Raw genomic sequence first — 25,315 nt, 5'->3', positions numbered from 1 at the left:
GTGTCAAGAGGGGCTTCTAGATTTCAGCATCTTGAGTCACACAGCTCTGGGATGCTGGGACTCCAGCCAGAACCAGTCCTGTCCAGGCCCTGGGGATGGGAGTAACCTGGCCTTTGGGCATCACCTGACCTGTTTGCTAGCAATTTTCAAGTGCTCAGTGGAATATTTTGTGGCGTTCCTAATTTGTGCTTAACAGATATTGGCTGTGTCTAAGGCTGGCTAATTTCCCATTATGACTTGCAGACAGCCACTTTAATACATGAATAAGCAAGAGAAAAGGCTCCTAGGAGGCCGTGCTCATCAAGCCCTCATTTTCCTTCGGGACAGTAGACCTTACCAAGGACTTGCCAATACGATGCCACCTCTCTCAGGCCAGACCCCACCAAAAGGCTTTCAAGTAACGTTCTCCGTTTGATTTTTTCTGATAGCCCAACCTGTATTGATGAATATTTATAAACCAGCCACATCCATTATCAATGAGGTAACTCTTTTCTTAGCACATTCTTTTAGACAAATGTAGACAGGTAGCTTTCTCTCAGTTTCTTCCTATATAAATGGGATGATGAGATGGGATAATTTCTTAAGCTCCTTTCAGCTCTCAACCAACAATGAAGAATCTGATGAAATTACATTCTTTCTAATAACTGACATTCTGGGTTTTAGCTCAAAATTTTCCGAGTTGCTGTGTTCATACTTTCTGACATTTCAAGTTCTTTGGTCCTAATATGAATTTTTATTTATCTGTCTCTGTTGTTGTTCAGTGACTAAGTCTTGCCAGACTCTTTGTGACCCCATGAACTGCAGCACGCCAGGCTTCCCTGTCCTTCACTGTCTCCCAGAACTTGCTCAAATTCATGTCCATCGATTTGGTGATGCCGTCCAGCCATCTCATCCTCTGTCATCCCCTTTTCCTGCCATCAGTCTTTCCCAGGGTCTTTTCTGATGAGTTAGCTCTTCGAACCAAGTGGCCAAAGTGTTGGGACTTCAGCTTTAGCATCCGTCCTTCCAATGAATATTCAGGGTTGATTTCCTTTAGGCTTGACTGGTTTGACCTTCTTGTCTCTAAGAACCATTGGTTTTTCTGTCTCTAAGAACTGTTGTTTTTCTGTGTATCCTGATGTTTTAAAAAGAAAAATTTTTTGAAACTTAAGTATGGTGAACAGTCTCTAGTGTTCAGTGGGTCAGAAGTGTTTTGTCTCAGAAGTTCAATTACAAAAGCAAGAGACCACAAGTTTATTCTCCTGATTGTTATCTGTACACTGATTTATGTTATCATGATGGCATACCCTAGTCCCAACTGATCAACATCATAAGAGTAATGACTCTGGTGGACTATGACAGCTCGCAGGTGGACACATTTTCCTGGCTGCCTGGCTCCTGGGCGTCCACCTGTCTTTCCTCCTCATCCCCTGCTTTACATTCTCTGCCTCAGCATCGTTGTCATATCAACATGACCTGGGTTTTTGCAGAAATGACTTGGTAAGTTTCACAGCTATTTTAGCATTTTCAGGACTGATTTGAGCTTTCTTGCCAAAGTCTACAAAGAGGGACGGCTGCCCCTCAATTAGTAGCTCTCAGCGTGGTTTTTCACCGCAAGTCTGAACAAAAGGGACTGTGACCTGTCCTATATGGTGGACGGAGAAGTAGAAATAGTCCAGCAGTGAATAGGGTGAGATCAGGGCTTAGTTTGGCAAGATAAAAAGGGTTTAATTACAATCATTGGATAAAATCACAATAGATGATACCCCAAGAGAGAGGCTGCCCTGTGAGGATTTCCAGATAGGGTTTATAGCTTTAGGTTTGGATGATCTGTTGGCTCTGTCAGGGTTTGTGGTCTGATTTAAAACAAATCTTTAGTCCCCCCGCCATTTGTCTCTATGTTTTTCTGAGGTTGTCTTTCAACACATACTAACTGACTCTCAGGATCATTTTTTTTTTCATCTTGCACTGCTGAATCTGATCTTTAGATATATGAGACCTAGTTGGAATTTACGTTCGCCGTCCAACCTGCCCTGTCATTCTTCCGTTGTTTTTACTCCCTCGTTTAAGAGAACTGACTCAGTCCTTTCCTTCACACAGACCTGGGTCCCTTAGTTCCTCTTGCTCATGAACCCATGTTGGGATTTCATTGTTTTCTTGCTTCAGCTCGATTCATTTGTGGGCCTTTCATGTTCAAAAAATGGGAACACAGAACACATATTTTAAGGAGCCATCAAACCGTACGTGTACAGCTTTGTATAATCACACGGTGATCCCAGACGTGAAACAGCGTCTCAGGTCTGGGAGGAGAGGTGAGCCGTGTAGTTATGAACCTGCGGAGTCTGTGAGGTCCCTTTGGCTCACTGATCTCACCTCCCTTCAGAGGGACAGCCTTGTCTTGGGTGATACTCAAGTTGTCCTGTGTCTCAGATTCCATGGTTTGCTGGACAATATTGAGGAAAGTGCTCCAGTGGATTCTAGGGCACGTTGGCTCCAGCCTTGGAGGAGGTGACCTCTGTGCCCTTGCCTCCCTCCCTCGAAGCCCTCCCACACCCCTCACCTGATGTCAGCCTTTCCACTCCTGCACATGACCTCACCTCGTGACCCACCCAAGGCCTGAGAACATCTCTTCTTTGCCAGCTCCCCCGCCCTCCTCCTCCCTCCCCTCTCTCCCCTTCTTCATCAGGTCCTTGCTACACTTTGAGAACCTCCTTCCTCAAACCATGTCCCAAGCCTCCTGCCCGTCTGGCTGTTTCCCATGAGACCACCACCTACTGGTCCCCACCGTGCTCACAGAACCTGGGTCCATTCATTCTGTCTTTGATTCCTACTTTCCAGACCTAGATTTGAACTTGACCACAGCCGTGGGATGTCTGTCTGGCTTTGGCAGAGCACACCAGTTCATGTTGCCACTGCTGACCTCTGCTCCGTGCCTCGTTTGCCTTCTGGGTGTTTTTGTGGCTGATAGTCTTAACCACTGTAGAGTTTTAAGCTATATATCAACCTTGCATCTTCACCAGGCAGCTTGATCTTTCTGGTCTAAGTCCATTCCCTGTTGGCACCCCGTACTTGCCAGGGGTGATCCTTCGCTTCTAAAATTGAACCTCTTCCGTCTACCATCAGACCATACAGGTGTGTCACACACGTACACGATACCCCTCAGTGTCCCTTTGGGCAGAGTCCCAGCTCTCCAGTGATAAGACACAAAATAACTCAGCCAACAGTGACCTACACAAGAACACACAGATCACATTTAATAAGAAGCGTTTGTTCAGAGACTTCGCAATATCAGGGCTTCACATTGATGTATATGCAATTCCGGTCCTTCCTCAAGGTCACAAAATGGCTACCATAGTGGCAACCATCACGTCTTCACAAAACATCCTCATTTAGTTCTTTCAGCAGATAGTCTTTGAGAATCTGTTGTACTCTTGGGATGCATCTCTGAATAAATCAAACCAAGGCTTTGCCCTTTTGGAGTAAACATTACTTCTGAAAGGAATCAAGATTGCCAAAAGGAGCAGCTGTCCTTTAATTAGAAAGAAAAAAAATTTTTTTTCAGTAGATTTGTCTCACATCTCCCTGGTCCTGGCTTCTCTGCTTGGTTCTAGGGCCAGCTTGAGGCCTGTTGCTGAGCCTCACTCCATAGAAAGTTTAGAGTGAATATCTGGCAAAGGGGAATGGGTTTGCAGAGCTCACTTAGAATGATCTCATTCCCAGGACAGCTGCCCTGAGTACAGTGGGAGCTCCGTTAACAAGGGAGCGTTCATGGGTCCCACTGGAAAATAAAAGTTTAGAAGAAGAGTGGAAAGGATGAAGCTGGAAATAAGGAAATACAAAAATGTTTGAATTATATCTTGTGTACAGTTCGGAGAACTTTTAACAAATGTGATATCAGAATTTCTGAATAGGTACTTTGTGCTTGTTGACAATTTTGAGGAAGGATTTAGATAAGTACATTTTCCTTATCTGTTGAGCTTGATTTGGTGTTAAACAATAGAAAGGGGAGTAAGTCTAGTACTTTAATGCAAGATTGATAATGGTGTAATAACAGCCGATTTGTGTACTCATGATTATCAAGAAATTTCTGATAAGCACTACCCCAAGTTCAGCAGTACTTCTCAAAATACCTGTGACAAGAGAGGAACCCTTTTAATTCTTGCTAATTCGTTGTGGACTGGTACTTCTGAAAAACAGAATAAAAAATGGTGTGGCCATGTCATTTTGCTGTTCAGTTCAAAGTTCAGTTGCTCAGCCATGTCCAACTCTTTGTGACCCCCTGGACTGCAGCACACCAATCTTCCCTGTCCATCACCAACTCCCGGAGCTGGCTCAAACTCATGCCCACTGAGTTGGTGATGCCATCCAACCATCTCATCCTCTGTCGTCCACTTCTACTCCTGCCTTCAATCTTTCCCAGCATCAGGGTCTTTTCTAATGAGTCAGTTCTTCACATCAGGTGGCCAAAGTATTGGAACTTCAGCATCAGTCCTACTAGTGAATGTTCAGGGTTGATTTCCTTTAGGATTGACTGGTTTGATCTTCTTGCTGTCCAAGGGACTCTGAAGTCTTCTCCAGCACTGCAGTTCAAAAGCATCAGTTCTTCAGCACTCAGCTTTCTTTATGCTGTTAAAGTTCCTAAATGCTTCCTCTCTTTTTCGGGATCCATCTCCTCATGGGCCAGCACCTGTCACAGGCCACACTTGGAGTCACGCCTTCCTGGTTTTCCTACAAGAAGGAAGACCCAGAATCTAGGCACAGACTCTAGTGCCTGCCAGCCTCAGGACCTCAGACCCAGCACACAAGTTGTATCCGATGCATGCAAGGGAATAATCATTCTGGCTTGCCCCTTCTCTTAATAGAGTTCTTTCAGGTTTAAATAAGGTACCAAAAATCCTTCATATAGATAGTCACTCATATTTAAATAATAGAGAACCATTATTTGCTGCTTTGCGTTTTAGAAGAAAACCATCACTTCCTTTCAGTGATGAGAATTAAATGCCAGCTCCACTTTTAGCAATCCAGGGGTCTCAAGTTTGCAGGAACTCTTTCTGTCTGCCCCACGTGAGTGGCGGAGGGCATAATAGAAAAGTTTAGGGTGCCTGGTACCCAGGAGGGATCTGATGTGCAGGCCTGAAGACCAGGCTCTTCCTGCAGGGTTTCCTGGGGATCCGTGGCCCAGAGGGAGTCAGAGTGCCTGCCGAGTATGCAGGAGAGGAGAGGAAACCCAGCAGTGAGCTGTATTCCACGTGCACAGCCAGCATGAAGAGGAAGGGTGGTCAGAGCAGCAGGTGCAAGGCTGGTAGTTAAAGGCAGGAAACCGGAAAGGAATAAGAATGGAAGAAAGAAGCCATGGGAGGTGGGGGCGGTGGAGGGCGGGGGGAGACTTATATTCTTGTAACTCAAGGAACCATTCGACCAAATGTTAAATACGTGCGGTTTTCAGGCCATTTGTGGGGCTTGGAAACAAGTATGGGACATGGGCACAATGGCAGCTAAGAATCAAAGGAGGAAATGCCCCATGGATCCACTTAAGTTGCTCCAGCCAAACTTTGGGAGCTGTTAGCTGTGTAGCCTTTCCAGGCCTTTACTTGCCAAGTTTGGGGGAAAGAAGATGAGAATGTGTGTGTTCCCGTTTTGGCCTGTTCAGTCTAATGTTATGAGAGATTCCCCCTGTGGTTCTCTAGTTCATCATCATCATAGGTGCAGAAGACGCTAGGGTCAATGACTTGTCAAACAAGAAAACACATTTAATTGCTTAGAATATTCTGGAGTGATTTTGGAAACAAAACATAAATTCATTAGGAAAATGAAATCAGCATATTTCATTTGAGAATCACTGTATCGGTATTTTACACTTTATGTGAAGTAAATGGAAATTCTTCACATCTCATTCCTTTGCGTAGCGTCATTGCCCTCATGAAAACTCTTCATGAGGTCTCTTCTATTTCACATTATTTGTGTGAGTATTGCTTTTCATCTTTGAACAATGGATAATGTTTTCAATGAGAAGTGATAGGTGTTGTCTGTCTCTCTATAAGCTTTGTATTAAAATAGTCTTGACAGTTCATTTATATAAAAGATGCTCCAAGCTTCAAAGTACAGTATTAAGTTTTGTTATTCTTTCACTGCCCAAGTCATTACAGGGCAGAGGTTCAGCCTGATTTGTTAGAGCAGCATTGTCCAGTAGAAATAAAATGTGAGTCATATATGTAATTAAAGTTTTTCCAGTAGCCACTTTTAAAAGGAAGGAATTTTTGTGGAATGAGACTTTAGCCCAACAAATCTGAGATGTTATTTCAACATGTAATACATTTCAAAATTATTGACATTTTATTTGCATATTTATTTCTCAAAATCTCATGTAGAATTACCCTTGGAACACAATTCAATTTGTGCTATTTGAGTGCACATTTTCCCGGCTTTGATTCTCCAACTCGGGTTGGCAAACTTTTTCTAATACTGGCAAGACAGTAAATATTTTAAGCTTTGCCACTGTCCTGTGAAAGCAGTCACAATGCATGGCTGTGTTCCAATAAAACTTTATTTACAAACCAGGTGGCAAGCCAGATGTGACTGCAAGGCTGTCCTTTGCTAGCCCCTGCTCCAGCTGAATATATTGTCTCGTTTGTGTTTTAATCCAAGAAATTGATTTCTGTTTTGGCTTAAAGTCTGCTACTAAGATAGCTATTGTGATGAATTTCATTCAGAAATATTTAGGGCAAATGTATCAGGAAACAAACTCCATTGTTAAATAATGAATACTCTTGAACTGCAGGAACTTCCCACCCTGCCTCCTAAAAAGCACCTTGCAGACCAGCGGGATAGCTTGTGGGTCTAGTGCAGGCTTGGTCCTCACTCACTGGACTCTGTCTCAGAGGAGCTTTGTGACCCTTGTTGCTCAGGCTTGTTCTGACCAACTCCTTGCGACCCCATGGACTGCAGCACGCCTTCCTGTCCACCACCAACTCCCGGAGCTTGCTCAAACTCACGTCCATTGAGTCGATGATGCCATATAACCATCTCGTCCTCTGTCATCCCCTTCTCCTCCTGTGTTCAGTCTTTTCCAGCGTCAGGGTCTTTTCTAGTGAGTCAGCTTTTCGCATCAGGTGGCTAAAGGGTTGGAGCTTTGGTTTCAACATTAGTCCCTCCAATGGATATTCAGGACTGATTTCCTTTGTGATTGACTTAGATCTCCTTGCAGTCCACAGGACTCTCAAGAGTCTTCTCCAAGTCCACAGTTCAAAAGCATCAATTCTTCAGCGCTTGGCCTTCTTTATGATCCAGCTCTCACTTCCATACATGACTACTGGGTAAACCATAGCTTGACTAGACGGACCTTTGTTGGCAAAGTAATGTCTCTGCTTTTTAATATGCTGTCTAGGTTTGTGACCCTAGATAAGTTAATTAACCTCTCTGTTCCTGAGGTTCAGTTCAGTCGCTCAGTCATGTCCGACTCTCTGCAACCCCATGAATCACAGCACGCCAGGCCTCCCTGTCCATCACCAACTCCCGGAGTTCACTCAAACTCATGTCCACAGAGTCGGTGATGCCATCCAGCCGTCTCATTCTCTGTCGTCCCCTTCTCCGCCCGCCCCCAACCTTTCCCAGCATCAGAGTCTTTTCCAGTGAGTCAACTCGTCACATGAGATGGCCAAAGTATTGCAGTTTCAGCTTTAGCATCAGTCTTTCCAATGAACACCCAGGATCGATCTCCTTTAGAATAGACTGGTTGGATCTCCTCGCAGTCCAAGGGACTCTCAAGAGTCTTCTCCAACACCACAGTTCAAAAGCATCAATTCTTCGGCGATCAGCTTTCTTCACAGTCCAAGTCTCACATCCATACATGACCACAGGAAAAACCATAGCCTTGACTAGACGGACCTTTGTTGGCAAAGTAATGTCTCTGCTTTTTAATATACTGTCAAGGTTGGTCATAAATGGGAATGATGAGTGCTACCTTAAGAGTGGCTAAAGTTAAATAAAAGCTAGGGGCTTTCCTGCTAGTCCAGTGGTTAAGATTCTGTGCTTCCACTGCAGGGGTGAGGGTTTGATCCCTGGTCGAGGAATTTAAGATCCAAATGCTCCCAAAAATAATAAAATAAAATCTAGTATTATGAAGTGAGCATGCAGCATGACACAGATATGTGAGCAGTCATTATTCTGCTACCTTGGCTGCTGCTGCTGCTAGTCTATTACTGCTAGCAGTATTCGTACTGTTCCCATTACCACCACCTCCCTAAAGAGTCATAAATACAGACTGATCCATGCACTAGAATGGAAGTACATCAGCCACTCACAGACAATCAGAGCAGCTACTCACACAATGTCACTTTGGACTTGAACTTGTCTATAAGTAGAGGAGTTCCTACATTTTAGGGGAGTTTTGGCAGAATTTGCAGGAATTCTGATGTTAGAAGTGGGTGCCTGTCATTCCTGTGTCCTGTTAACTGCCGTGTGACTCGGGTTAGATCACTCACATCCTTTGGACCTGTGTAGTGAAGATACTAATTGCTGCCCTGCCCACCTCACAGGGCAGTCGAGATGAACACATGGCATCTGGTCTACACAGTGCTATGCAAATGTCAGCTAGTAGCATTTCCTGAATGTCTGCCTCTCTTCTCCTTAATCTCACATTTCATTTGATCATCATGGACTGATTTACTCAGAGGGTGGATTGTAAAGATTGAGATACACGTAAAATGGAAAGAGGTCCCTGTTCCATGGGTAAGGTAGCTGGTATTTTTTTATTATCAAATTACTTAAGATGCAACCTTTTACTATAACACACCCCTTTAGGTTTCTATCCATCATGTGGACTAGAAATACCAGAACATAATAGAAATTTGCATCATTGCGTTGCTAGTTAGCCATCTCATCTTTAGTTTCCAATTGATTGACTAAAATGTACTGAAGTGTTGCTGACACTTTATATAATCAGGGAGTCCACAGTGTAATCTTCTCATAGATCAAGAGCCAGTCTGACATATCAGGTGTCCTAGTAATTGTTTTTCCTTGCCAGTAGAGGTTGGATGATCTCCATCTTGGAGGAGGTTATAATTCTTCACACTAGGGTAATCACCTTCCTGTTCTGTGGGCTTCTCACCATTGGCATCAGAAGTACAGGATTCATTCACCATGAAGCAAAGAGGGGGCCTGGGATGGAAGTACTGATAGGAAATTCTCGGGCGTGGGGACTCCACAGTCCCACTGTATTTCCTTTCATTCCATAAGAGCGAAATAGAAAACAGCTCATGGGAGAAATAGCCTCAGTGTCCCTGCAAAGAGTGCTGATTGCATACCCATTCTGGTAAAGCACAGTGTACTGCTGTGAAAGAAACCTGGGAGGTCTGTGTGTCGTAACAGCTCTCCAAGATTACCTCGGGCGAAGAGAGCAAAGCGTTGAACATGTCTTTATTTGCTTTCAAAAGAAAAGAAGAAAAATTCAAGCATGTGTTCATCCATGTGCACAGGTGCACGTCCGTATCCGTGCACGCATAGAATACATCCAGAAGACAACACAGGAAGCTGGCGAGAGTGGTTTTCTCCAGGAGAGCTGTGGGGCTTTCATTGCATATATTCTCTTTATTTTTTATTTAAAAAGCCCTTGGCATGCACTCTTCTTTCCTTCAACGATAATGGGGAAACCAGATTTTGCTTGCATCTCCCAGTATTTTACATCTGTCCTAGTTAAACTCTCTGCCAGAAAGTGTCTTCGGTACACGGTGGGCTGAACTCTTTCCCATGGAAACACATTCCAGTTGTGTCATGTAAATCACTGAAAAACGAGGTAGCTGTTGAACTGAGTTTTTGGGCTTGTTCCCTAGAAACACATTTTGAGGACAGCTTGGACCTTGTGACTGGCATCCTTTATTTAGAGTTGAGGTTGAGACAGCATCAGAGCTGGGTTTTTCTGCTGCTGTTTTCATGAAAGTGAGTCAACTCTAGTTGGGCAGAATTAGTTTCCTTAAGGTCTTCTTCCACCGTGCATTTGTTGAATGGTTCTATTGCAGTGTAGAGGTATAGTGGTATCAGAATTGTTCGTTTACACCCCGCAGGAAACAGCTTTATCCACCACAATATCGTGCTTTTAGGTGACTCCTTTTGCCTCTGAGTCTTAGACTAGACTCCGTGTCCAACGCTGCTGTACCTTAGTTGCAGGTTTTCCGCTCAGTCCTTCCCGCGATGTTGTTTCATACGTTTGTAATACATTCAGATTCTTCTGTGATAATCTGAGTTGTTTCCTAGGATCCTCCAAGGCTCATTCTTTGGCTGTAAAGTTCTATGTGTCTTTAAAATTGTGTTTGTTTTTAACTGGAGGATAATAGCTTTACAGTATTATGGTGGATTCATCAGGATGAATCAGCCGTAGGTATCCATATGTCCCCTTGCCCTTGAACCTCCTCCTGTCTCCTGCCCCGTCCCACCCCTTAGGTTGTGACAGAGGGCCTGACCTGAGCTCCCTGCATCATAGCTCTTGGCAGACGGTAGTGTGTATGTCTCCAGGCCACCGTCTCAATTCAGCCCACCCTCTGCTTCCCACCCCGCGTCCACAGGTCCATTCTTGGTGCCAGGCGTCTACACTGCTGCTCTGTAAATGGGTTCATCGGTAGCACCTTTCTAGATTCCATATAACAGAAAGATGAATACATATCATGTCTGGTATGGTATCATATGAAACAGTTTCCTCAACCTAGAATTTTCCTATTCTTTACCTGTTCAGCCCTCCCCGAGGCCCTGGCAATCACTCATCTTTCTGCTGTCTCTTTCTACTGTCTGCATCCTTTCTGGCTCCAGGGAATGATTTCGTAGAAGCAGTTTTTCCATGGACCAGGGGTGGGTGGGGATGGTTTCAGGATGATTCAAGCGCATTACGTGCATTGTGCTCTGTATTTCTAATTTCATGCCACCGCTGACAGGAGGTACCAGTTTGCAGTCCCAAGGTTGCAGACCCCTACTTTTAGCTTTGCTTTATTCAGAATGTCAGGAAATTGGAATCACATACATACTATTGCGTTGGCCAGAAAGTTCATTCAAGTTTTTCTGTAACCTCTTATGGAAAAACCTGAAGGAGATTTTTGGCCAACCCAGTATATGCCCATTTCAGAGGGTCTTCTTTCACTTAGCACTGTGCATTTAAGGTTCCACCACGTCTTCTGGGGTCTTGAGAGTTAAAAAAAAAAAAATCTGAATAAAATTCCATTGAATGAATACTGCAGTTATTTTTCCATTCACCTATTGAAGGACATGAAGATTGCTTCCAGCTTTTGATGGTTTTGAATAAAGCTGCTATAAACATTCACGTGTATGTTTTTGTGTGAATGGAAGTGTTCAACTCAATTGAGTAAATATAGTTAACACTCCTGATCCAAGGGTTTCACATCCGGGAATTCAACCAACCTCAGATCAGAAATACTCAGGACAAAAAATTCCAGAAAGTTCCGAAACACAAAACATTAATTTACCAGCAACTATTTATATAGCAGTTACATTATTTTTATAGCTATCTGGGTAGCATTTACACTGTATCAGGTATTATGGGCTTGATCTGCCTGCAATGCAGGAGAACTGGGTTTCAATCCCTGGATCAGGAAGATCCCCTGGAGAAGGGCATGGCAGCCCACTCCAGTGTTCTTGCCTGGAGGATCACCATGGACAGAGGAGCCTGGCGGGCTATAGTCCATGGGGTCACACACAGTCAGACATGACTGAGCGACTAAGCACTGCGGTGAAGTATACAGGAGGATTTACATAAGTTATATGCAGGAGGGTGTGCGCGCACACACGCTTCATTCACTCAGTCACGTCTAACTTTTTGGACCCCATGGATTATAGCCGGCCAGGCTCCTCTACTTATGGAATTTTCCAGGCAAGAATCCTGGGGTGGATTGCTACTTACTACTCCAGAGGATCTTTCCAACCCAGGGATTGAAACCACTTCTCTTCGGTTTCCTGCATTGGCAGGCAGATTCTTTACTGCTGCACCACCTGGGAAGCCCCCAGAAAACAAACTTCCCCTTTACCAAAGGGGAAAGGGAAGGGGAATTAATTAGAAGTTTGGGCTTAGCAGATACACACTACGATTTATGAAACGACAAGGATCTACTGTATAGCATTGGGACTTATATTCAGTGTCTTGTAATAAAGAAAAGAAAGAAAGTGAAGTTGCTCAGACATGTCTGACTCTTTGCGACCCCATGGACTGTAGCCTGCCAGGCTCTTCCATCCATGGGATTTTCCAGGCAAGAATACTGGAGTGGGTTGCCATTTAAGTGTCTTGTAATAACCTATAATGAAAAAGAATCTGAAGAAGAAATACATATATGTAAATATATGTAATATACATATATAAATATATATAAATCTGTTTTATATATATAAAAAATGGAATCACTTTGCTATACACCTGCAACTAAGACGATTGTAATTTAACTGTCAATTAAAAAAAAAGACATGAGAAAGAGCATGATGAGGTCACAGACGGCACGAATTAGATGCATCCAGGACAATTTTATTGAGGAGGGAGTGTTTGCAAAGCCCTTAAAAGACCCATGAAACTCAATAGACAATGGGAGAACATTTCAGGTGGGGAAGCTGGCTTCAGCTGAGCCAAGATAGGAAGTTGTAGTCAAGGAGCTGCCAGAGTTACTTCTCATCTGAGTTAGATGTAGAGGGTGGGTGGGATGCATTGATGGGGAAAATAGATTGGAACGTATTGGGTGGGGGGCTTCACTGGGAAATTGAAGCTTTTGTGTTAATTTGGTGTGTGGTCAGTTCATGAACAGGCAGGAGAAGGACAGTGCTAACACAGTGCCTTGGAAAGGTTTCATGATGTGCCTGTATATTATTTATGTTCAGAGTTTTCTTCCGCATTAAGTGTTGTGGTTTGTGTGGATCCGAGGTGAGGACCACAGTGCCCACCTACAACAGCTTGGTTTGCCTTGCTTTTTTAAACTGCGCCCATCTGGGAAGGGTGTGGTTTTGAAGGCTGTATCTGGTGGGTTAGAAATATCCAGGCTCTATAATCCGACCCCCAGGACTGACTGACAGCTTTCGCCACTCATATAACCAAGAGGCTTCCCTTTCCTCACCTGGGAGGGGAGTAGGCTTGCTTCTTCTCCAGGGGGAATTTCTTTCTGCCTCTTTCTCAAAATGAAAAACGTAACAAGTGGCAGCAACTGCCTTGAATGATGAACAGCGCGGGAGAGAAGTGACTGATGTGGGACAGAGAACCTTTGTCTCTGGTTTAATTGGCTGTTGCTTACTTCCTGTGAGGTCAGGAAACTCACACTGCTGCTTCAGCAACTGTGCTTTTGAAAACCGTTCAAAAGCAGGGTAAACCCCTGTCCACTGTTTATTAACTGCTTTTGAGAATTTGATGGAACAAAACAGCCAATAAAGATTGAGAGGTCTTATGTCTTAATTTTTTGTTGATTAGTAAGACGTAAGGACAGGAGTCTTGTGGAGACTCAATGGGAATGGTATTTTATTAGTGTGGTCAATTTTTGGTAAACCCTTCTGTAATATTTTTACTTCTTAAAGTTGATGATGGGTTATCAGCCTTCTTATTTGTTTCCTTTTAAAGTTGAATTAGGGTAAAGGTGTATCCCATGAAAAAAGTGAAAGTGTTAGTTGCTCAGTCTCGGACTCTTTGTGACCCCATGGACTGTAGCCCACCAGGCTCCTCTGTCCACGGGATTCTTCAGGCAAGAATACTGGAGTGGGTTGCCATTCCCTTCTCCAGAGGATCTTCCCGACCCAGGTATCAAACCTGGGTCTCCTGCATTGCAGGTGGATTCTTTACCGTCTGAACCACCAGGGAAACCCATATCCCATGATCTGATCATAACACGAATATACCTAATATATTAAATCCTCTTTAGAACACTGGTGTTTCTCATTCACTCCACAATGTTTACTTATCAAAAGGAAGAGTCATGTAATGGTTTTATGCAAGAATCAACTTAATATTTTTTGGAAAGCTAGATACTAATCCTCCATAATATGGACCGTGTAACAAGTCCCTCCACTGCAAAGCTGCCATGTACATAAATAAAGTTGACAGTATTTCATCAAGGAAGCAAATCAGAAGCCATTAAAAAAAACAATAAAAAATAGAACTCCTTATTAGTTTTCGAATGTTACACCACTCAGTTTCAGAAACAACCTACCAGTGTTGGGCCGGGGGTAAGTCTTAGAGAATATAAAGTGTTTTTTTTTTTTTTAATTAATTGATTTTTGGCTGCTCTGGGTCTTCAGTGCTGCTTGCAGGTTTCAGTAGTTGAAGCTCTTGGGCTCTAGAGCCCAGGCTCAGAAGTTGTGGCACACGGGCTTAGCTGCCCAGCAATATGTGGGATCTTCCTGAACCAGGGATCAAACCTGTGTCCCCTGCATTGGCAGGCAGATTCTTAACCACTGGATCACCAGGGACGTCCCTGGAATATGAAGTTAAAAACAAATTTATTAGGCTACTAAAGTAGGACAATAAGACACATGTAGGTATAAGGCTCAAATCCCATGTCTGGTTATTCTGTGTTCTGGGGACTCATAGTGCCAGACCTAGGTTTCACCACCAAGCAGATTGGGGAACCAAAGAAAGCCTGCATTTGTTGGGTCAAAGCAGGGACTGGATTTGCTCTGATGCATCCCAGAGCTTGTGTTGTTCAGTCTATGGAACAGTGAAAATATTAGTCACTCAGTCGTGTCCGACTCTTTGCGACCACATGGACTTTAGCCTACCAGGCTCCTCCATCCATGGGGTTTTCCAGGCAAGAGTACTGGAGTGGATTGCCATTTCCTTCTCCAGGGGATCTTCCCAACCTAGGGATCGAACCCAGGTCTCCCGCATTGCAGGCAGACGCTTTACCATCTGAGCCACCAGGGAAGCCCCCAGTCTATGAAAGATTCTTAATAAATACTTTCAATTGATGAAAATAGTAATGTTTGCTTTTACCTCATCTCTAAGACATTGTGATCCTATCAAGTGGTTAGTTTTTAGACTTCGAATAAATTAAGCATCTCCTAGGACTCATTCTGGAAATAAATTGTAGCCTGTGTTCAGAAGCACCTGCCTGAATTATCAAGTTGCATTTGTTATGAAAGCAGAAGCAGTCAGCATTAAATGTGTTGTCCCAGGCAGGCTCATTCCATGGGATGGGGTTCAGCGAGTGTTATGTGTCAGCTCTTCTCCAGCACCTGTCCATGGCAGGTGGTACCCAAGGAGGAGAGACGAGAGGCAGCAGGAGTTGCAACCACCGGTGGGTCAAAGAACATTTAAATTCTGTCCTTTCTCTGAGACTGAGATGCAGTGAAACGTGTTATCAGTCTTTCATTGTCTGTGTTAACAGTTACCAAAGATGGATTTGCTCAGAATTTGCTGTTAGATTTTCCAGAAGGTTTCCTCTGTCCACTAGTTATTTCCATGTATAGATATTTGACTGAACTCACAGTGCAGTGAACCAGTTTCTGCTTTACATTGTCATGGCCCTTAGAATTGTGATCTTTGATCACCTGCATTTACATCACATCTGTACCTGACAGGTTATTTCTAAGGCCCCCTCCTCAGTGTTACTATTTTTAGATACTGTCTCCATGTGCCCAGAAGACCCAGAGTTTCTGGAAATGCTACAATACAAGGCACATTTTCTGCCTAGATTTCACTGTAATCTTTTCCCTAGAGAAGTTTCCAGCTCAACTTCTTTGAGAATAGTATCCTATGGAAATATGTCTCCAATTTTATAACGTATCAGTTGGAAAATATGGTTTGAATCAAGTTTGATTCACATACTAGTTTTCAGGAATGCAAAGCACTTTGAACTTCGTGTGATTTAAGCAAATATTAAAACTGGCTTGAACAAGTCTTTTAGCATTATTCACTTCCAGTTTCCTCATCTGCAGAATGGAATAGTATTACTCATCACACCCACCCCATCGGATTTCTGCGTTCAGGTGCTGTGTGAGTTGAAGGATAGCTGTGGGAATCTCCGGCGTATCAAATTAGAGGACTTGATTCCTGCAAGGCTGCTAAGAAACCATTTGAAATCCTGTGTGTATACTCATCAGCAGTTCTTTGAGGGTAGAATAATAGAATTCTTTTTTAAAAATTATTAATGTTTTTAAGATTATCTTTTTATGGTTCTTATTTTAGACTATAAAAATAACATAGCTTCCTTAAAGAAGCTGATAATCTGTTGATTAACATCTGTGAAGCCTGATCCAAAAATTAAGGCAAAATAAAATATACCTGGTTAACAAAAGTTATTGTTGAAAAGTAAATTTAAGCTTGAGCTTCCTGTCAACCAAGGTAAAAAGGTGAATGTGATTCATTTTCTACTTTTTGTTCCCTTTTAATCACTGTGTTTATTTCCAGTTTATTTTATCTTGCCTAATTCCTCTTTGGCACGGTGTGCATAAGTAAATCACAGTGAGTTTTGATAGTCATCAATTTATGAGTGTATAGTCAGATAAAGCATAGCATTTCTTCTAGAGAGAATAGTTTTCTCCCCTCATAGCAAATTTTTAAGAAAATGGTCTCACAGATCCATGTTAAGTGATATTGCATGACAATGGATGACAGCAGAGTGGAGTCAGAGTTGGTTCTGTGCCAGCCCTACGTCCTTGTCCAGCTGGTTCTCTCCGCTCAGGGGGTCTTCTCTTCAGAAGACTCCAAAGCTTGGAGAGGGTCTCACCTTAGCAGGAGGACTGGATTTCCCCACCACCACCAACTTGGTTTCTGGTCTATGGTCTAATAGTGAATAATAGTGAAATCGCTCAGTCGTGTCTGACTCTTTGCGACCCCATGGACGGTAGCCTGCACCAGGCTCCTCCATCCATGGGATTTTCCAGGCAAGAGTACTGGAGTGGGTTGCCATTTCCTTCTCCAGGGAATCTTCCTGACCCAGGGATTGAACCCAGGTCTCCTGCATTGATGGACAGATGCTTTACCATCTGAGCCACCAGGGAATGTAGTGCTTACTCTGTGTGTGTGTGTGTGTGTCTGTGTGTGTCTGTGTGTGTGTGTGTGTGTGTATTTCCCCATCACCCCCGAGTGTGTGTGGATTTCCCCACCACCCCGACTTGGTTTCTGGTCTGTGTAGTTGTGTGTGTGTGTGTGTCTGTGTCTGTGTGTGTGTGTCTTTTCCCATCAGAGGAGAGAGAATGCCTTCTGCCTGCAGTCCTGGCTGGTGCCAGACAGGCACACACACACCCACCTCTATGTGGCAGACTGTGTTCCCACCTGCTCTCCCCGGGCCTTTCTCAGGGCTCCTTGGTTTCAAATCTAGGACATCTCAGATCCATGAGGTCTCAAGCACTGAAAAGCATTAGAACTTCAAGGACCCACAGATAATTAACTCCTTCTATTTTCATTAATTAAATAAGCACAGATTGAGCATCCCCTTACTATGGACAGGTGACTATTTCCAAGTCCCACCGTCATACTTCTTACTGTCTGTCTACAATACTTTTGGAATTATGGAAGGCTAGGTACTGTTCAGGATAATCGTATTCATCAGCACATAGATGCATTTTTCTTCTTTTGTTGTAAAACGCCTTCCCTGTCCAGTGTCCTGTCTGCCAGCACTTCTGTTGCCCTTTATGTAGACTTTTAGCTACAAAGCTTGCCTTTACCCATAATTGATTTTTGTGGCGGGATTAGCATGCCCTGTTATCCATCACTTGTTTTATTGAGGCATTGTGAAATCTTATTTTTTCAGATTGTAAGGGGAGAAGCTCTAGTTTTTGTTTTGTTTTGTAGAATTAAATTACCTGAAGCTAAATGTATTTAGTCCTATCTCCAGAATGCAGATTTTCTCTTGCATCCATCTCTTTTTGTCCATTTTAAATGCCGCTGAGTCAGTCTGGCTTTACAATTTTTCTAAGCTTTATTAAGCTGTAAATCACATAGCATACAATTGACTCATTTAGAGCATACCATTCAGTCGTTTTTCACATATTCACAGATATGTGCAACCCTCACCCCCATACTTAAAGCATTTTCATTAGCTTAAAAAGAAGTCCTCTTACCTGTCAGCTGCTGCCCCTCTGTCTCTCCATCCCTGAGCAGCCACCACTGTACTTCCTGTCCCTGTAGATTTCCTGTCCTGGACATTTCACATGAATGGAATCATGGAACATGTGGTCTTTTGTATGACTGGCTTCTTTCACTTAGTGTTCTCAAGGCTCATCCATGTTGTAGCAGGTAGCGCTTCATGTTTATGGCTGATAATATTCCATGTCATGGATATGAAGCACATTTTCATCTGCTCATCAGTTGATGGACATTTGGGTTGCTTCCACTTTAAAGTACCCTTTCAGCAGCTTCTTCCCTGGTCTCCCTGCTTCTCTACCCCCATTTCCACCTTATTCCATGAAGGACCTCTAGAATCCATTCTGTAACTGATTTTTTTCTTTCACTTTGTAAAAAAAAAATTTTTAACTGTCTTCAAAGATATACAGCCAGACAGAAATTTCTCACGTGGTATGTATGTGATTATTTCCTTCTTTTAGTGCCATCTGATTTCCCCCCTTTTTCCTTAGCTGTCTCTTCTTCCCACCACCCAGAATAGTGCCCCCCGCTCCACAACAGCCTGGCATGTCTCTTCCTGTCCTGTTCTGCACATTGTGTATCTGGATGTATATATTCACACACACATGTGCGTACGTCGAGCAGGTGTTATGTTTCATGGGACCACTGTTTGTTTTACAGTAATGAGATTCTCATACATACTTCTCTGCATCTTGTTTTTCTCACCTTACACATGAGAGTTAACTGGGGTATTTAAAAATACATTTAGTATTTATTTCTCTGTGACGTGAAAGTTGCTCAGTTGTGTCCAACTCTTTGCAACCCCATGGACTATACAGTTCATGGAATTCTCCAGGCCAGAATACTGGAGTGGGTAGCTTTTCCCTTTTCCAGGGGATCTTCCCAACCCAGGTCTCCTGCACTGCAGGTAGATTCTTTACCAGCTGAGCCACCAAGGAAGCCCAGTTATATGTTATTTAATTATTTTATATACTGTTTGTATCTAATATTTGTGGCTTATTTATTTAATTTGTTAATTTTTTTTAAGTTTATTTTTACCACACCACTTGGCTTGTGGGATCATGGTTCCCAATCAGGGATTGAACCCACTCCCTCATCAGTGAAAACAGAGTCCTAACCACTGGGATCTCCAGGAAAGTCCCTACAGGGGCATTTTTAATTTGTGCTTATTTTTTAATGGGCACATAATATTTCATGATGGGCATGATATCAACGTATACCCGGCCATTCCTCTGGTCTGGTTTCCAGTTTTGCCACTACCAATGGAAGGGGGAGGGGAGGTCCACCTACAGCCCAGGTCTGACCCCAGCAGGCAGCCCCTGATTCTGGAAGCACTGGCTTCAGACTTGAGTGCTGTGTCACTGTCAGCGGAGGTTTCCTCTCCGCCTCTTCTCTGTGTAGAATGTCCCATCCCCCCAGCACTGAGTTGTAGATGCGAGAGTCCAGATTCTGACTTGTGGGATCTTAATTCAAATTCATGTGCCACCTGTACCATCTCGGTACTTTTCTTTCTTCTGTATTCCCAAGGAACACAATTTTAATTTTCAATGTGTTTTTAAATTCACTTTTAATTGGAAGACAGTTGCTTTACAATATTGTGTTGGTTTCTGCCGTGTATCAACATGAATCAGCCATAGGTATATGTATATGTCCCCTCCCTCTGAACCTCCCTGCCCCTCTCCACCCCTTTCCACCCTTCTAGGTTGTCACTGAGCACCAGATTTGACCTCCCTGCATCATGCCACAAAATTCCCACTGGCTATCTAATTTTGCATATGGTAATGTGTATGTTCCAATGCTACTCTTTCGACCTGTCCCGCCCTGCCCTTCCCCCACTGTGTCCAAAAGTCTGTTCTCTATGTCTGCGTCCCCATGGCTGCCCTGCAAATAGGCTCATCGGTACCATCTTTCTAGATTCCATATCTGTGCACTAGTATATGATATTTACCTTTCTCTTTCTGACTTCACTCTGTATAATAGGCATCCACCTTATTAGGACTGAGTCAAGTGCCTCCCTTTTTATGGCTGAGTAGTATTCCACGGTGTGTATGTACCACAACTCCTTTATCCATTCGTCTGCCAGTGGACAGATGAAGTTTGATATTAGGCTGTCTACTATATAAGCACTGACATCTGGCATACCTGTCACCCTCCTAAATTCCAGGGTCATTGGAGACAGAATCAGCCCGTGAGGCTATGCAAGTGAAATGCAGACGGTATAAGGGATTCTCTGTACTTTGCTCTCAATTTTGCTGTGAACCTAAAACTGCTCTTAAAAAAATAAATTAACTGTGGAGACAGTAAAACTATGAGTGGTTGCCAGGGGTTGGGAAGAGGTAGAGGTGAATAGATGAAATTTCTTGGGCAGCAAAACCACTGTGTCTGAGGCTCTGATGACGGACACGTGTCATTACACACTCATCAAAACTCACAGAATGTGAACACCCAAGAGTGAACCCTGACGTCAGCTGTGGGCTCAGGGTGATTAGGACGGATCCTGTGGGTTCATCAGTTATAATGAATGCGCTACTCTGGTGAGGGCTGTTGGTTTAAGACACAAAAGAATCTAGCACGTATTTTTATGTTTTCTCCCCAAGCATGAATCACAAAACCTTGACGCATAGTAGGTGTTTATTCATTTAATATTTGGTAGATGGATCTCCTGGGACTTTAATTACCCTAGTCCATGGCTGTTATTTCCCAAATCCTCCTTAGCTGCTGCTGCTGCTGCTAAGTCGCTTCAGTCGTGTCCGACTCTGTATGACCCCATAGACGGAAGCCCACCAGGCTCCCCCATCCCTGGGATTCTCCAGGCAAGAACACTGGAGTGGGTTGCCATTTCCTTCTCCGTCCTCCTTAGCTATTGGCCAGCAAAACTTCCCAGTTAGGACACTGCAGGGAGTCTTTGAAGGGGGGCCCTCCAGTTCTGGACAACTAGTTACCAGTGTGGACTGGAGGCCATGAGGGAAGTTTCAAAAGGACACATGCCTTTGAGTTGTGACTTGTCGCCCACCCCCCAAGCTGTGTCATCTTTGAACCAGAAAGAAAAGTTAAAACTCACAAGAGACCCACCAATGGAAATACAGGTCTACTCCCCTCGCCATGGCCCTGTGGGTTGCCCAGGGTGACAATCTGCCCAGAGATCCGCCTTCCCCTGGTTAAATTTCTGTGAAGGGGCAGAAGCACGGTCACAATGGGAGCCTGGAAAGAGTGGCCACTCCTGGTGGCTGCCTCCCGCCCTCCCCTCCCTGGGCTCTATGAAACCCTACAACCACACCACACTAATTAGCCCGAGAATGGAAGGGGTTGTCATGGCGACCGAGCACTTTTTAAAGCACAGGCATGGTGTTCATTATTGTTCAGTGTCTTTAGCTGTGGCGGAAAGGTCAGTGTGGCAGTTGTTTTCCATATGAATTTTGGCCTGAGAGCGAAACTGAATGTGCAATGTTCCTCGGAGGGACTGGAAGATGGTAAGTGCGGCTGGACTTGATGGATAGGGGGTCTGTTTAGTAGTATTTTTCAGAGTTTTAATAACTAGTACCAAACTAAGGAATTGTATGGACTTTGTTAAGTAGAGATCGAAAGAAAAGGAGCAAGGGAAAAACACTATGGGTCAGGAATGGTGAAAGTTTAGATTTTTTAAAAATTGGACAAGTCTCCAAGCATCAAATGATTAAGCATGAAGTGTGTAGATTTCTCTGACTATGAATTTAACAGGTAACTAAGCCTGATGTCTTATTCAGTGTTTATGTTAGCTCTCTGGTGGTCATTGTGGGTTCAGATTATATCCCCACGTAAATCTAAGAACTTTTAACCACATACCTTCAGAACTGTTGCACCTCTCCATTTTTTTAATCCAGAGATTAAGTAGAGGAGTAACCAAGGCTAATTTTTTCATGCTTTTATTCTATTCTTTCTTGTCTTAAGAATATTTGAAATAATTGACTAGAAAGCAGTGAGCCACAATTCTTTGGGTATTTGCCCTAGTTTATTGGCTAGATTTGGGTAGAATACTGCCGAGTAGAGACGGTTTGACTACAGTGTTTTAGGAGAAATTAAATACGAGAGAAATCATTCTGCTGCATGGGACAGCAACTTTTCCATCAAATGCTGCAAAGATTTGCAAAGCATTCTTCAGATTTATGTTTTGCTAGTTTGGAAAGCGAATAGGATAATGTGCCTTTCAGCCTGATTTCGTGCTGATGACTGGATGTGTTTTTAAAGCTCACAAATTTAAGCCACTTTATGTCTTTGCACTTTTTGACAACATCTTTGGGTCCTGTGGCACTATTTTTCAGTCATCTTATACACAGTTCTGTAAGACAACAAAATACAAGTTATTTAAAGGAAATGGGGTGTCTAGATTAAAAAAAACAAGTCACTGCTCAAAAACTGTGAATGGGAAATGGCCTACTTTTGGGCTTTTCCCTGAAAGACCATTGTCCTGTCAGCAATGCCAGTTTGTTTGGCAACTGAGCAGATCTGAGAATACGGTTCAGAATGTTAAGTCTTGGTTTGATTTCCTCTGTCTTTCATTTGTATGTTCCAGGATTAATATATTTAGTGTCCAGTTGTTAGGACTCCATGATTCCACTGCAGGGGCACAGGTTTGATCCTCATTTGGGGAATTAAGATCCTGTATGCAGCACAGTGTGGTTAAAAAAAAAAAAAGAAAAAGATATATGTTTACAGATGAGAGGGTGTGCTGTCTGGGACTTGTTTCCCAAAAAAATCCAGGAACAAAGAGTACGTGGCTAAGGATGGGGCAGGAGTGATAGCGCTGGCTATTATGACAAGTCTGTAGGTACATGGGATGAGTTCATTTTCTCTTCTATGTATTTGTGTAGGCCCAAAGTGTATGTGTGGGCAGCTGTGGTGCGGGCGGTCTTGTTAATAACCTCGTCTTCTCATCTTTTGGCACATCTTAGATGCCTGACCAGTTTGACCAGGCAGTCGTGGTCAACCAGCTGCGGTACTCGGGGATGCTGGAGACAGTCAGGATCCGGAAAGCTGGCTATGCCGTCCGGAGACCCTTCCAGGACTTTTACAAAAGGCAAGATGGAGCTACAGAGACCCTCTTTCTTTTCAAAGAGATTGGGGAAAGGGTTGTAGCCCGAGGTGATGCTGGGCGTGCTCACGTTGCAGGTATAAGGTGCTTCTGAGGAACGTGGCGCTGCCTGAGGACATCAGGGGCAAGTGCACGGCCCTGCTGCAGCTCTACGACGCCTCCAACAGTGAGTGGCAGCTGGGGAAGACGAAGGTAAGATTTCAGAGAGCGAGTGGCTGGCCTGTCAACCCCCGGAGAGATGTTTGCGTTCAGTGTCCTGTGATGACCGCTAATCAATTGTTTGTCAGCGTTAGGAAGATGGTAGCAGGGTATCACGCTGGCCAACACTCTTTGCCCTTCCACCATTAACCTTTTATTTGAAGTCCTTGACTCTTCGGAGACTCTGTTCTTGGGGACCCATTGAAGCATCAGGTCCTGTGTGTGTTTTCATTCAGTCGGTCAACAGATGTTGGCTGATGGGCAGCTCAGTGCCAGCAAAGAGCTGGGCAGCCTCCAGCATCTAAGAAGTGAGGCACCAGACCCTCTAACTTTGCGTTGTCATAACGCTGTGTGTTCCCTGTGCACCACAGGGGCTGTTGTGTGGGAGACCAGCAAGTTGTCTGAAATCGTGTAGGTTGCCCAAAGTCCAGTCCCGAACGCCAAGGTGAAATCCATTCTTTACACATGCAGGTATGAGGCCTTTACCCCTTAGCTAAGTGGTGAGTAATCTGGCCTCAACTGCAAAAATTAGCCATAAAATTGGCAGCATGACCTTTACTCCCAGTATCAGAAATGGCCAGAACCCCCATTTGGACTTCCAGCCTTGTCTCCCCTCCCACCTCCAGTGTCTTATCACATAGGAGAGGCAGAAATGCAGGCAGCTGGAGCTTGGCCTTTGAGTGTATGGATGTCCTCAGAGTTGGAGGAATTCCTCGAACCTCATCTTCTGACCCTGCAAGCAGCAGTGTAGGGTCAGAGAAGTATTTTAAAGTTGCTGCTCAGATTATGTTTTTAACCTAGGAGTTTCTTGTATTAAAAAAGAGAGGAAGAAGAGGGAAAGAGAGACAGGGACCTTGCAGTTTGACTGTCTTCATCTTAGAGCTGCTCTGATAAAATACCATAACGTGGCTTAAACACACATTTATTTCACACAGTTCTGGAGGCTGGAATTCTGCGATCAGGGTGCCTATGTGGTCAGGTTTTAGCAAAGGGCTCCTCCTTTCTTTTCAGGCAGCTGCCTTCTTATTATGTCCTCAAATGGTGGAGAGTTCGTTCTGGTCTGTCTTCTTCCTTCTTTCCATCATGGGGCCTCACCATCCTAAATGAAATTACTTCCTAAAGGCCCGACTTTCAAATACCATCACACTGGCATTTAGGGCTGCAGCATATGAACTGGAGGCAAAGGGGTGCTAGACATTCAGTCTGCAACCCTGATGTGAAATTAATGACAAGTATTTAGGCATCAATTGGAAGTGACTTAGTACACGCGCATCTATTAGGGTAGAAATAGTATGCAGAGGTATTGTGTTAGTTATCTATTGCTGTGTAACAATCAGCCATAAACTTAGCAGCTTTCACAACACAAGTCAGTGATCTGTGGGTCAAGGGTCCAGGCATAGCATAGCTGGTCCTCTCTCTGGGTCTCAGGGTGTCAGCCAGGGCTGCATTCCCTTCCAGAGCTTGTGGTCCTCTTCCCAGCTCATGTGGCTCTAGAACTGAGTTCTTTGTGGTTGTAGGATGTTGTTCAGTCACTCAGTCATGTCCGATTCTTTGCAACCCCGTGGACTGTAGCCCACCAGGCTTCCCTGTCCTTCACTATCTCCCAGAGTTTGCTCAAACTCATGTCCATTGAGTCAGTGATGCCATCCAACCATCTCATCCTCTGTCGTCCCCTTCTCCTCCTGCCCTCAGTCTTTCCCAGGTCTCTCTTTTCCTGCAGGCTGCTACCCTGAAATTGCTCTCAGCTTCTAGAGTTTCCCACCCAGTTTCTTACCCCATGTAGTACAGATACACTGTGCATTACACAGTGCGCGTTGTAGGAGCTCAGTCAATGGCAGTTAAGTGCTTCAAACAAGACACACACACACACTGTTAGGGGATGACACAAGATTGTTACACGTTCAGTCACTCAGGAACATACCCACTGGTGTTCTCGCCCTGGGCCCACCCGCTTCTTCAGGGCCAGCAGGAGAAGCTTGGTGGAGTCTTATGTATAATGGAACATACTCGCAAGAGTGATACCC

The 25,315-nt window shown here is 44.0% G+C and overlaps 1 protein-coding gene across 1 annotated transcript in view; it reads left to right on the top strand.

Annotated features, from left to right (window-relative positions):
- Positions 1-25,315, top strand: part of MYO10 (myosin X) — a 256,624-nt gene that overhangs the window by 190,252 nt on the left and 41,057 nt on the right. The window contains exons 20-21 of the mRNA XM_055422243.2: positions 22,954-23,078; positions 23,171-23,285. Coding sequence (XP_055278218.2) covers positions 22,954-23,078; positions 23,171-23,285 — 240 coding nt within the window. The remainder of the gene's footprint in view (positions 1-22,953; positions 23,079-23,170; positions 23,286-25,315) is intronic.

Source organism: Moschus berezovskii, chromosome 18 (genome assembly GCF_049115385.1).
Source record: "Moschus berezovskii isolate FMDL1 chromosome 18, NW_MosBer_1.0, whole genome shotgun sequence".
In the NCBI taxonomy this organism is placed as follows: Eukaryota; Metazoa; Chordata; class Mammalia; order Artiodactyla; family Moschidae; genus Moschus; species Moschus berezovskii.
This window is presented reverse-complemented; position numbering and strand designations above follow the sequence as displayed.